General features: G+C 41.4%; 1 protein-coding gene across 2 annotated transcripts in view; it reads left to right on the top strand.

Moving 5' to 3' along the window:
* Positions 1-14403, top strand: part of ATP13A3 (ATPase 13A3) — a 70827-nt gene that overhangs the window by 41341 nt on the left and 15083 nt on the right. For both annotated transcript variants that reach the window (XM_034780652.1, XM_034780651.1), the window contains exons 15-26: positions 561-711; positions 1219-1335; positions 2422-2439; positions 2555-2708; positions 2801-2921; positions 7739-7863; positions 9795-9973; positions 11309-11431; positions 11520-11599; positions 12508-12550; positions 12657-12766; positions 13961-14057. In XM_034780652.1, coding sequence (XP_034636543.1) covers positions 561-711; positions 1219-1335; positions 2422-2439; positions 2555-2708; positions 2801-2921; positions 7739-7863; positions 9795-9973; positions 11309-11431; positions 11520-11599; positions 12508-12550; positions 12657-12766; positions 13961-14057 — 1318 coding nt within the window. The remainder of the gene's footprint in view (positions 1-560; positions 712-1218; positions 1336-2421; positions 2440-2554; positions 2709-2800; positions 2922-7738; positions 7864-9794; positions 9974-11308; positions 11432-11519; positions 11600-12507; positions 12551-12656; positions 12767-13960; positions 14058-14403) is intronic.

Genomic DNA, 14403 nt, shown 5'->3' with positions numbered 1-14403 from the left:
GACTTGGTGGAAAATCCATGACACTTTGACGCAGCTCTAAAATGTGGGTTAGCTAGCTGAGGGGGGAGGGACCACAATGGAATTATGAACAGCGCACAGAAACCATTCAAAGTAATTTGTGAGCTTGGCCTGTGCACTTGTTTTTGGCTTTATCGTCACTGGCTGGTCAGGCAGTTTTATCTGAGTTAGCATGAACTTGATTCAGGCAACCAGTTTTACTTCCTGTGTAGACAGGCCCCATGTGAAGTTACATGTGATCAAACCAGAGGTGGTTGATTATTTACATAGTGAGGATGGGGGTTTCAAAGGAGCCTAAAGGGTGTATATGCCTATATCCCATTGAAATTCAATGGGAGCTGGTCGCCTAGCTCCCTTAGGCTCTACTGTAAGTCCCCGCCTGCAGTCCTAATCCATTCCCTGTGTTGTATGGAAAGGATAAGCTTCAAAAGACTTGTGTAGCCAGTGTTCTGCTAATATAACCCTTTGGAATTTTCTCTTAATAAATCATTGTAGAGCAAAGCACATCATCACTTCATTGGCTTTACTGTCTTCTGTGTTAGTTTCCTTTTTCCAGAAGAGAGAGCTTGCAATGAGAGCCTGGTGAAGTCTCAGTTTGTTGCTTGCATGGCAACTTGTCATTCACTCACGAAAATTGAAGGAGTGCTTTCTGGGGACCCGCTTGATTTAAAGATGTTTGAAGCCATAGGATGGGTAAGTTCATTAGTTCTTTCAAGGGAATCAGCATTTCTAAGGGCAGTAATCTGAAATGTCACATAGTCATATGATATATGATCTGTTATACGCATCCTCAGATTGCAAGATTTAAATTCCTAGATGGGCTACAGTACTGGAGTGTCACTCTAAAGGAAGAGTGTCAAGCCAGAAATTCATGTTTTAAAAATACTTATGTCTCATACTAAAATCTAAATTATTGACACTGAAAGAATTCTTAATATCTAATGCACTTTTCTCCAATCTTGGGAGTGTGGGTCAGTTTCTGGCACAATGTGTGCACCCTTTTTTAGCTAAAACTTTTGAAGAGACTTTGGTCTATCTGCTCTTTCACTGGTATTTAATATTGTTGATTCTTAATAGAAACCCTGTCGAGAAAGATAGAGCTATTGATGTTGACTACTGGAATTGTTGTTTTCAGAAATATAATTGTCTGATGTAAAGTTAGTTAATGAAAGAAGTGAATTAGGTGTTGTTTTCATTTAGATTCTTGAAGAAGCAACTGAAGAGGAAACAGCTCTTCACAATCGAATAATGCCAACCGTGGTTCGACCTCCAAAACAGCTTCTTCCAGAGTCCAAACCTGCCACAAATCAAGAAATGGTACAAAATTTCAAAGCAAATATAAACCTCTGTTCTGCATGCATTTTATTCTTTAACTCATTAGAGGAGTTAAGAGTGGATGCATATTCCTCTGTATTGTGGTCCTGCAGATCTAATACTAAACAGGATCAGGACTGGTCACTACTTCGAAGGGAAAATGTAGGGAGCACTCAGGTATTGCAGGAGTTGGTGATTGGATAGATGGCACTACTCCTCGACACCAAATTAATGCATCAGTATGATGATTTTCTGGTCACTTCTGGTCATTTTAAAGATAAGATGATGCTTTTTGAAACAATTAGGTCTCCTTACCTGGTAACTAGTTTGCCTCTGTATGCTCCCCATGTAGTAGCTGCAATATTCTCGTCTTACTTCCTGTCCTTAGGTGTTGAGTGGAGTTGGGAGTGCATTGTTAAACTCGTACCATGTTTCACAACAGGGTTCTGCATTTTAATTCGTATAACAGCTCTGAATTTATAGCAATAAGGAATAATACTTAGCAATTCTCTAGCACCTTCAATCCATGAGTCTCTAAGAGTCTACGGGGAGGGTCCCAGAACCCAAACTCCAGCCTGAACCTGGAAGTCTGTACAACAATGAAACAGCCCTGCAGTCCGCGCCCTGCGAGCCGGAGTTGGCTGGCATGGGCCAGCCACAGGTTTCCTTTGGTGCATAGACACACCCAAAATGCTTTTCAAACTCTGAGTTACACCTCACCACCCTCTGTGAGGTAGGCACAGGGACACACAGCACCTCTGTGGCAAAGCTGGGAATAAAATTCTTATCTATTGATGCCAGGCTCGTGCTTTCACTATTACACCACGTTTGTGAAGTGCTTTGGGATCATTTGGGGTAAAAGGCACTATATAAATGCAAGACATTAATATCAAACTTGTTCAGCCTAATTACAATACAGTGCCATTTAAATTGAAAATCTATCTTGGGGAGTCAACTGCCATATCATATTATTCAGATGTATTACTGATCTGATACATATCTGATACTAGCACTGGAAATATAGCTTTGAAATGAAGCGTGGTAATAGATTGTTGGAAACAAAGTTGTTTTTTTTTTTGTCTTTTTTAGGAACTATTTGAGCTCTCGGTAAGTGTGAATATTTTCCCTTTTCCTAAGAAAATGGCTTTAAAAAAAATAAAAATAAAGGGGATGGATATGCTCAGCAACTCTCCCTCTTTGTTGTCTCTGATCAATTATACAGGCCAGTTATGAGATTGGAATTGTGCGTCAGTTTCCGTTTTCTTCTGCTTTGCAACGCATGTGTGTAGTAGCAAGAGTGCTAGGGGAGAAGAGAATGGATGCGTTCATGAAAGGTGCCCCAGAGGTGATTGCCAGTTTGTGTAAACAAGAAACAGGTAAAGGAATAACCTGACTTTTCTCATAGAGTTCAGATGTGATATGGGAGGTTTTAATAATTCTGTAATTGGCTTTTTTTTTTTTTTTTAAGTTCCTGTTGATTTTGAAACCATTTTGGAAGACTACACTAAGCAGGGCTTCAGAGTTATCGCTCTTGCTCACAGAAAATTGGAATCAAAACTTTCATGGCACAAAGTCCAGAATATTAACAGGTAAGAGGGGCTACTTTTAATTGAGAACTAACATATTTAAGACAATTCATACTAAAACATGCACTATTTACATTCTTGGTATTACTTGAATCTCCTGAAGGCTGCTTATTTTGTTTTTACCTAAATTACATCTCCTTTCTAGCTCTCACCTGCAGTACTGTGCAGTGATGTTGGGATTCTGGACATTAGGCAGAGAAGCCTAAGGCAAACAAGTGTCTTCTGGTGATAAAGTGCGTGCTGTGGAACAGCCCTGACCCTACAGTGTACCATAACTGTTGTGTTGCGGTATCTGATACAGATTAACATGACAGTCCCCACTTTCTTCGTAAATATAAGTATATTTATGTAGCAGAAGGTAACGCGTCCATTAAAGACTGGGTGTGGTGTTCCTGACAACAACCAAACATGGAAGACATAATGAGGATTGTGAACCTGATTCTACACACTGTTGCACAAGGTCTGCACCCTGTTTGAGTAAGGGAGTTACAGCAGCTCAGAGCTGGTGTACCAGAGTAGAGAATCAGACTCCATGTTTCAGATGTGGAAGAATCAACAGAAGCAACTGAACATTCACAAAAGAAGCCAGTGTCTTGCATACTTCCATGTTGTTCTGTCACAAAAGTGACAGAAGAAAACACTGAAAGTATTGTAGATCATGTGTCTATTTAGAAACCTCCAGAGCTTTGTGATCATCCTCATTTATTACCTGCACCTTTCCATGTAAGCTGCCTGGGAAAGTAATTAAAGTTGTGACTTTGAAACAAAGACACAAAATTGGCTATAATTCTAATGACTTTCAAAGTATTCCATTAGATGCTCTCTTTGTAAAGCCAAAATTTAGTTTAGGTTCTTCCCTGAGAAATACTTTCTAGACATTGATATTTTTTAAAAAGCTGCTGCTGCTTCTTCGAGTAATGTCCCTGTGGGTGCTACACTTCGGGTGTTCGTGTGCCTTTGGAGTCTTTGATCGGAGTTTTTCCATGAGCAGTGTACGTTTGGCCCACATGTGGTCTATACAGCCATGTGCTGCGCACTGCAAGTATATAGGGCTATGTGGGTGAATTGCCCTCCATTTCTTCTCTACTGCCTCTGCCTGAGACGGGCTCTAGTGTGTCCACTATTGGCATGCCTCAGGGTGTTTTGATGTTGATGTGTAGTTAGTTTAGTGTTTAGTTAGTGTTAGTTGCTGTTAGTATAGAATTAATTAGATTGTAGTGAGAGTTGTGGGTATTTTCCTCTCCCTTTCCCCCCCTTTTTGGGGGGGAACTCATTTGGTCTGGCTGGCATGCCTCCCTTGCCAGGTTTCAAACACTGCCTCTCTCGTTGGGAGGCTGTCCCAGTCAGTGACGGCCACTCTAAGTGTGTCCGTTGCTTGGGAGAGTTCCAGAAGGGTAACTTTTGCCTGGCTCTCAAATCCATGAGCACAGAAGAAGTGGGAGACCAAATTGAACCTTCCAATGATGGAATGCTCTCTTCAACCTGCTTCTGAGTATGGTCAGCAGATCCCTGCATACATCTGTTTCCGGACAGACCCAGGGCCCCTTCAACCTTGTCCCAGGTCTCCCACCACAAGAAGGTGGCTCCCAAAAGGCCTCAGTCCCCTGCTGAGTCTGCAGTGTCAATCTTCGACCTCTTGATTCAGTACCGTGGAGATGAATGACTCTTCCGGTACCAGCGGGGCCGGGAGATGCCAGAACACTTCGGAGAAGCAGGGCACTAGCAGGCCCCGGGGTACTGTGTGGAAGGACAGCAAGGCCCAGGGCATATACTCCTCTAGAACAGCACCGTCTACATCAGACTTATTAATGGTGCCTTCACACTCGGCTCCCTCAGTACCAGCAAAATCACAGTGCCAGACACTTTTGGCCCTGGCTCCTACGTGCTCCAGATCAACAGTACCATCCACCTCAACTGCTGCATCAATCTCCACCCATTTTGCACAGGAGGAAGTCTGCTACTCCCAGGATGTGTCAGTGTTAGGCAAGCTGGTGTCCCCATGGCTTCTGTGTACCGAACAACTCTCGGTACTGAGACCCTGGTGTCTGGATTGCCATTGCTTCCGGGTACCACAGGATTCTCTGCCATTTTCTGTTGGGGGAGCCCCCATTGGAGGACATTGAGGAGGATGAAGGAGACATTCAGTCAGTCTCCCCCTCTCAGTGCGGGGTTCCCTCCACATCGTTACAGGAACCCATACTTCAACAAGAATTCTTCCCCACATCAGGGATGGTGGGATCAGTCCTGGGTACCATCCCTCTGTTATCTGGGCCCCCCAGTGGGCATGCTGGGATCCTTGGGCAGTGCATAAGTAGCAATTTGCCAGACATCTGAGTCCATTGCACTGGGAGATGAGTTACACAGTCTCCACCACCAAACCCCCAACATGAGGAGACCTTTGAAAACAAGAGGCCAGGACAGACAAAGGCTACCCCTCAAACTCCTATTTCGTCTTCATCTCCGGACAGTCCAGTCATGCCTCCATCACCATCGATGGCCAACAATTTTCACCAGTTCCAGGACCTTCTGAAGAAGGTGGCTGATGCCCTCCAGTTACCTCTCGAGGAGGGTAAAGACTCACAGCACAAACTCCTGGACATTCTACAGTTGGCAACACCCACCTGGATTGCGCTACCCATTAATGAAATGCTTCTGGATCCAGTAAAGACTGTGTGGCAAACTCCTGCCACCATCCCACCAACTGGTAAACAAGCAGATAAGAAATATTATGTCTCTCCCCCCTCTCCCCCCCAGGGACTCAGAGTTTTTGTTTTCCCATCCCCCATCTAATTCCCTGGTGGTGGATGTCATAAATGAGCAGGGTAACCAGTATTACTCCAGGTCTACTCTTTATGATAAAGACCAGAAGAGATTAGACCTTTTTGGCCAAAAGGCCAATTCATCCGTGACCTTCCAATTTCAGATTTCAAACTATGAGTCAGTTTTGAAGTCTTTATTGATCATCTTCCACAGGAGCATAGAGAGCACTTCCAGGCCATCATTAAGGAGGGTCAGTTATTAGCTGGAACCTCTCTCCAAGTATCCTTACATGCCCCAGACTCTGCCATCAGAACCATCTCCAAAGCAGTTGTCATGCAACGGGCATTGTGGCTCCAGCTGTCAGGGTCCCCAAGAAAGCTTCAGAAAACTGTTGAGGACCTGCAGTTTGATAGTCAGAAGCTCTTCTTGGGAACTGTGGACAAGTCTCTGCACACATGGAAGGACTACAGGGCCACATTGATGTCTCTTGATATATATGCTCCTAGGAACAAGAGGAGATTTAGCAGGTCTCAGACTGCACAGAGACTGTGCCGAGCCTAGCTCTCTGGATTTCACAGAATCACTGAACCCTTTAGAAAGAGACAAATTCCAGAGGCAAAGAGCATCCCAACCCCTTCAGTGAGTACCCAGTTATCATTGAAACAACAATTTGAGTTGGTTGAGGATTGACTCCTCCCTCACCTCTAGTTTGCAAGCTGCAAACTTTTGCCATCACTTTTGGACACCGCCTTTCCCATCTCCAACAGGCCTGGCAGCATATTAAAACAGACAAGTGAGTCATGGAGGTTATAACATCAGGCTACATCAGTGGTCCCCAACCTTCAATGTGGCGGGCGCCTGATGATTAGCCGCCGAAATGCTGCTGAGAAGCAGCGGCATTTTGGCGGCGACACTTCTTGACATTGTTGCTTCCTTGGCGGCATTTCGGCGGCTGCTTGTCTGGTGACTGCGCTCCTCGTCAGTAGGCGGGTGCACGTGGATGCCCCAGCGGGAGCTTTGGTGCCCACAGGCACCGCCTTGGGGACCACTGGGCTACATCGTCTGCTTCATGTCCCTCGCTCCCTTCCACTCTTCTTCCCCCTCCCTCTTCGGGGACCCCGCTCACAAGACTATACAGAGTCAAGAGGTATACTCGCTCCATCATTTAGGAGCGACAGAACTGGTCCCATCCCCTCACGATGGGGAAAGGGTTTTACTCAAAGTATTTTCTCATGCCAGAGAAGGACAAAGAGTTGAGACCAATCTTAGAACTGAGATGACTGAACAAATTTGTAAAGTCTCAAAAGTTCAGGATGGTGACTCTGGCAGTTATAATCCCTTCTCTAGAAGCAGGAGAATTGTTTTTTGGACACCCATTTCCATACAGAAATACATCCCGCACAGAGGAAACACTATGGGCCAGGATCATTTTCAATATTGAGTACTTCCTTTTGGTCTCTGTTCGGCCCCAAGGATGTTCTCAAAGGGTCTAGCAGGAGTCACTGCTTACCTTTGGCAAGAAGTAATATGAGTTTTCCCATATCTCGATGACTGGCTACTCAAGGGTTGATCTAAAAAAAAAAAAAAAAAAAAAGGTACTAACTTCCCCAGACAGCCCTCTCTCTCTTCCTAGATTTGGGTCTCCAGCTAAATGTAAAAAAATGCGCAGCCCTATATGCCCTTGTGTGTGGCACGAGATTCTATAGGGCACATGCGCAGGCTGAATGGACAGAAAATCTCGGATCAAGGACTCCAGAGGTGCACGAGCACCCACAGGGACACGCATCTCAAAGAAATGCAGTTACTGCACAAAACGAGTGACTTCTTTTCCACTTTTGTGATTACATTTTTTCCCCCTTAAATAAATAAACTAATTAAAAATTAACAGAAATTATTTCTCAAATTGCTTATGAAGCTGAATCTTTTTATTATTTTTCACAATTAAAAATAAAATCTTTCTCTCTCCTTTGCCATAAAAGCATAGTCACATTGTTAAAAAAAAAAAAAAAGCAATCCACCCTACATCAATTTCTGAAAATGTTTATCCCCTGTTGTTACAGAGATGCCATTGAAAGCAACATGGATTTTATGGGGTTAATTATAATGCAAAACAAACTAAAGCAAGAAACCCCTGCTGTACTTGAAGACTTGCATAAAGCCAACATTCGCACTGTCATGGTCACAGGTTAGAATACAGTTAATCCAACATTTTGGGAACAAATAAATGTATTGTTTTGAATGGATTTAATGCTTTTTTCCCCATCTATGTGTTCTATGTTCTATGTGGGTTGTTATATTTAACGTTCAGAGAGTAAAGCTGAGTTGTATGTAGTTTCTCTGGTCCAAGTTCAATCTCTTACATAGAAAAAGTTTGATATTGTACAGAAACAAGAAGAGAAAGGGACAATAACATTTCTGCTTTTGGTATCTGAAGAGAGGAAGTATGATCTTGGGACAACCAACAAGGCTAAGAGCCAGAAGTTCTAGATTCTGTTCCTTACTCTGCTGTATACTCCCTGTGTGGCCTGGGGCAAGTTGTTTAACCGATCGGTGCCTCAGTTTCCCCATCAGTAAAAGGAGGGGTGTATGAGGCTTAGTTCAGTCATATGTATAAAGCACTTTTGAGATGTTTGGAAGGAAGATGCAATGGAAATTCACATTAATATGATTTGTGCTATTTGTTAAAAATTATGCATTCATTTGGGGGGGGAGGGGTTAAATTGTTGTATAGATGTACCAAAATTCTACCTTACTATAATAATATCCAAGAGTGAACTGTGAACGATGCTGTGGTGATTCTGTGCTTGTTCCTGTGATTGATTGATAGTTATTTTGATTGAATTAATTGATCTGACCTATGGTCCTTCTGAATAAGCTTTCCTGCTCCGCCGTATTTCAGTAGAGTTAAAAGTGGTGCGTCCGTCTGCCTCGTTCGTTCTTTCTCCAGGAATATTTCTGTTTATAGCTTTTACATCTTGGTAACTATGGAGTAGACATGGGACTTCTGCTACCTATGAAAATGGTAGTGGACATCTTGCAGAAATGACAGATACACATGATACCGTACCAACTTACATTACTATCCTGGAAGAGAAAAGTAAAAAGATTTGGCTGTGAAATAGCAAAGTGGGTCACCCAGGTTTAGTTTTGTGAGGTTTGCGCAGACTAGAATGATACTGCAACTGCTACGCAAGGAAAGCTAGAAATATCATGTAATTTAAAATGTTTGGCAGATTAGTCAGGGCACAGAGACACAAGTAGGCGGATATGTGCAAACACAATGATATATTGTCCTGGAATGAAAGGTGCTGTATAAATGAAGGGACAAAGAGTCAGGACTGGGACTTTATTGCCTGCTATATGGCTTGCTTTTCATATGACCTTGCATAAGTCACTTTGGGCCATATTTTTAAAAGGATGCATACTTCCTAAGTACCCCAAAACAAACTGTGTCCCCTCTGAAACATGCACAAGACTTTCAGGACTGTATCTCTGTCTCCCCCTATCCCTCCCAATACAATGAAATTGATGATAGGAGGTATTTAATAATCATAGAAGATTAGGGTTGGAAGAGACCTCAGGAGGTCATTTGATCCAACCCCCTGCACAAAGCAGGACCAACCCCAACTAAATCATCCCAGCCAGGGCTTTGTCAAGCCTGACCTTAAAAACCTCTAAGGATGGAGATTCCACCACCTCCCTAGGTAACCCATTCCAGTGCTTCACCACCCTCCTAGTGAAATAGTGTTTCCTAATATCCAACCTAGACCTCCCACACTGCAACTTGAGACCATTGCTCCTTGTTCTGTCATCTGCCACCACTGAGAACAGCCGAGCTCTGTCCTCTCTGGAACCCCCTTTCAGGTAGTTGAAGGCTGCTATCAAATCCCCCCTTACTCTTCTCCTCTGCAGACTAAACAAGACTAAATACCAGGAGGTACAATATCATGGCTATCTGTGGATTTTAATTGTTGTAAGGAAGTCATTGATGCCAGTCAGACAGATCTGCTGCTGCCATTTTAAAGCAGGTTTCACTCAAGTATGTTCCTTTCCCGATGTTCATCTATATTGCCATTTGTTTAATGAAACCCTTTTTTTACTTTACTTGCTTAACAGGTGATAACATGTTAACTGCTATCTCTGTGGCTAGAGACTGTGGAATGATTCTACCTCAGGATAAGGTCATTATTGCTGAAGCGCTACCTCCAAAGGATGGGCGAGTTGCCAGGATAAACTGGCATTATGCAGATACCCTCACAAAATGCACTAATTCATCACCAGCCATTAACTCACAGGTAATTTCCGCATTACTTTATCTCGACAAGTGTTAGCATGAGATTCACTGCCAGGTTCACTTATTTAGTTTCCTTAAATTATTCTAGTACATAGTTGTACAAGTCATAATAAATGCACTACTTAACTTACCAATGAAATGCAATCCCAGAAGTACAGCACAATCCTGCCATTCATAATATGGGGCTGGTTTAGAACCGCAAAGTGTTTCGAGAAAGAAATTCCTGTGATTTCATCTTTCACTGAACTCTGCTTGGTTTAATTAACAACTAAAGCTCAGAGTTGATTCATTTTCAGTCTGGAAAAATTGCTTGAGGCCATTTGAGGAAATCTGGGTCAGATGCACTCAGCTGGCCAACAGGGTGTGTCTCTCTATTGCAGAAGCTGTCCATTGGCCAACACACCAAAATCCTACCCAGCTCTATCTTTCTCGACAGGATCCTACCCTGCATAATTTTAAGGCCCTTAGCGTTAAGTACAGCTAAGAGATGGATGGTAATAATAGTGATATTTATATTGTTGTTCTCCTCTTCAAAACACAGTGCATACATTAAAATAATGAAACTACACTGAAACGAACTCTGCTCTTGAGATCTACTTGGTGCTGGGTTTTGTCCTCTTCAGGGGAAAAAGTAAATATAATGAAACCTGTCTCAAGGACAAACAGCTTTACTGAACACTGGCCTGCATAAAGATACCATCCCAGGATATATTATACAGTGTTAAATTGCCTCCGTTTAACGGCTTGATCTTATTCCCATTTGAGTCAGTTAAAAAACCAAACATTTCTCATCAGTGCTGCAGGGTAGGGTCTTAAACAACCACTGTCCCAAAGCAGCAAAACCTGCCCCGTTGCAGAGACTGACACCAGACGCAGCAGCATCCTCGCCTGTGAGACCTGTGACTCAATGTCATTTGTGCCCCAGGACTCTGCATGCGCTAGTTCTGCTTACGGCGTTCAGGGTTAAAACACCAACCAGCAGTACGATAGCGAATGTTACTCTAAACACACATTTAAAAAGTAACCGGTAGATTGATGCTGCAGCTGCTGGTGACGCTTTCAGACATCAGAAATCTGTTTTTATTAAAGGGCTTGTTCTAAAATATTTATTTATAATTAACTATGTAATAAACTGTCGAATTTTTGCTATTAAATAAGTGTAATTTAATCTTACAAGGCTTCCTGCAGCTCAAATTAAAATTCTCAGCAACCTTTATTAAAGCAATATTTCCAAAGCTACTGCTTCTGTTGGTCCTTTATATAGTGCCTTAAAATATGAAGAATATGGGTAAGTATATTATGACTAAAATAACCAAAGTTCCTTGTTTTGATACAGGATATTCCAATTAAATTGGTCCATGAAAGTCTAGAAGACCTCCAGCTGACTAAATACCATTTTGCAATGAATGGAAAGTCCTTTGCAGTGATACTGGAGCATTTTCAGGACCTTGTGCCCAAGGTTAGTAACCTAATTGGTGTTTGGCCTTTTGGATGATGTGCAGATTTTGCACGTGACTAATGTTGGTAAGAAATCTGTTGTCTTTCAGCTGGTGTTGCATGGCACTGTATTTGCCCGCATGGCACCTGATCAGAAAACCCAGCTAGTGGAAGCGTTACAAAATGTGGAGTGAGTATTTATTTGTTTCTGAAAATGTTGGGTGTTTAGTGTGTTAGAAAAATGTCCTTGGGGGAAAACAGAGCATTTTACTGTTTGAGCTATTTACATTTAGCCTGGTAAAAAGGCTAGACTATAACATCTCAGTTGGCAAATCGGACAGTTAATAGAGTTGTTTAAAAAATAGTATCATTTATTGGAGGACTGTGAAACACAGCTTTTTTAAATAGCTGCTTTTTCAGGAGGTTGCAACTGAAGAATTTAATTTGGTACAGCATCAATTTAGACTAAAATTGACCAATGTGTTTGAGGCATAATCAAAAATCTTGTAACTTGGCTTAGTGTGAACAATTAATATCCTCAGTTAATTTCTGCTTATTAAACAAGTAAATATTTGTGGGATGAATTCTGTTTATTCAGTCATTCATGTCCTGTCAAATTGGCTCTTACTTTTTTTTTTTAAATGGGGATTAGTCTAATGGCCGGTTTACTTTTTTCAGCTGTTGTTTTTTTTTTTTTTCAGATGTAGGTTTTTCAAGTGTTAGTGATAGTTTCCATCTGATGCCTTAGAAATAATTTGTTGAAAAATATGTAACAAAATATTGCAAGATGCACCTTTCCCAGGCTATAGAGGCAGCATGGTGTAGTAGATTAAGTATGGGAAAGGTGGTCACAAAGTTCTGAGTTCTAATCCTGGCTATGGCATTGACCTTAGCTTGCTTCTTGACCTGGGGCAAGTCACTTAACTTTTCTGCCTCAGTTTATCTACTACATAGTAATAACCTGCTATCCTGAGGATTCGTTAATGTCTGTACAGCACTTGGAAAGCATCAGGTTGTATAAAAGTGTTCAGTATAATTGGAATAAGTATTATAGTTATGGAATGAAGTAGAATGCTGAAACTTGTCTGGTTTTTATAGTTACTATGTTGGCATGTGTGGAGATGGTGCAAATGACTGTGGTGTAAGTACACTTCTATTTTGTTTAAGGAGCTATTGTCACATTATTGTGAATTTTAAAGCTAAAAGATGATTAAACAATCTCTAACTCTCCTCCTGATAACCGGCAGGCACTGAAGAAGGCCCATGGTGGTATATCACTGTCTGAACTTGAGGCTTCTGTGGCATCACCATTCACCTCCAGGACTCCTAGTATTTCCTGTGTGCCAAACCTTATCAGGTAACGCACTGCAGAATTTTCAACAAGCTGTTTCCCATAAGTAGAAGTGGTTGATCTAGCACTGCGTGCAAGGCAATATCCTACATGCCAGCAATATGAAATCAAAGCAGGATCCGACATAACCCTTCATATTTTTTGCTTTTAGTAAAGGCACCTGTGAGTAATGTATTGTATTTTCACAGCATGATCCCATATGTTTTTATCCCAATTGTAGTCCATGTAAAATTAATTTCTTCCTTAAAGTTGTGAGTGAGCCTTTAGCCATCTGAAGTAGTCTGAAGGTATATTAAATTTCCTAAGAATTAATTGATTTGCTGCCATTAGAAATCAGGAGTAATTTTTTGGAGTTTACAGGCAGCTTTAACAACAATTCTAATATCTGTGCTCTTGGAGTGAGACCATTCAGGACTGAAAAAGCCATCGTTCATGCCACAGATTCTGTTCATGCCCTGAAGTGCTGTTCTGCTCTGAAGAGTGACAGTAAAGGAGGCACTTGTGATTTCATGTTTATCTCAATGATTTCTGGACCAGATTTACTCTGTTTACATTTATAAAGAGGTCTCTTTATAGGTGTTGTCAGTCCCTGCAAACTTAACCTGGGATCTGAGAAGCAAGCAATGTTCTTTCCTGCTTGTGCATAATCACCAGCAATAAAAATTATTCAGGAACTTCTGCCCTTAGCGATAACTTTGGGGGAAACCCATTGACGTTTCAAATGGAGTTGCTGAGAACTGATTTTTGTCCCAGCAACTGGAACTTGGTTAACAACTTTCCTGATGTAATAAGTGCTCAAAAGTAATTTGTGTCCCTGAAGTCAGCAGATCTGATTCTGAATGCACACACAGCATATCAGTTGAGTGAAAATGTGCCACCATAGAAGAGAGGTGCATTTTAATTTATGTATTGGTTTTCCAGTAAACCTTTTTTAAATTAAACAGCATCAAGCAGAAATTTGGTGATTCTCTGTAGATGGCATGTTCATAATTGTGATCAGCTAGCAAATATATTCTCACCCCCCTTCCCCCACCTTTTTTTTCTTTTCAGTTTCTTTACATGTCTTTGATCTTTTGATCTTTAGCAGAAAATATCTCACCGCGTTGGCTATTCTGTTCAGTGCTAGCTGTCTTTTTTTTAACCAGGCTATAATTGTTGGCTTAAATGGCTTTAGTTATATGGATGTATTTGTTTTTACAGGGAAGGCCGTGCTGCTTTAATAACTTCCTTTTGCGTATTTAAGTTTATGGCTTTGTACAGCATTATCCAGTATTTCAGCGTTACCCTACTATATTCTGTGAGTATTTGACAATATAGCACTCAAACATTATTAAATATAATTCAAAGGGTTTAAGATAAGCAATTTAACCTCTGGCTGTTGCATATTAATGTTGCATGTCAATTTCTTTGGGAGCTTGGTGATTATGATAAGATTCATCATGCCTTCGTTCTCTAGATAATATATATAATTGTCATCTAGAAATATTAAAACTTTGCCTTTGAGGACTAGCTAACATTACCACGGTATTCACAATATTTCATGTCCTTCTCAGTAGTTAGTATAAGGAATATTGTAGTAATATTTTCTGTTAAAGGCAAAAAAACCAAAATCAGGTTATAACAGCTCTCAGAACTGCTGTGAT

This window comes from Trachemys scripta, chromosome 9, assembly GCF_013100865.1.
Source record: "Trachemys scripta elegans isolate TJP31775 chromosome 9, CAS_Tse_1.0, whole genome shotgun sequence".
NCBI lineage: Eukaryota > Metazoa > Chordata > Testudines > Emydidae > Trachemys > Trachemys scripta.
This window is presented reverse-complemented; position numbering and strand designations above follow the sequence as displayed.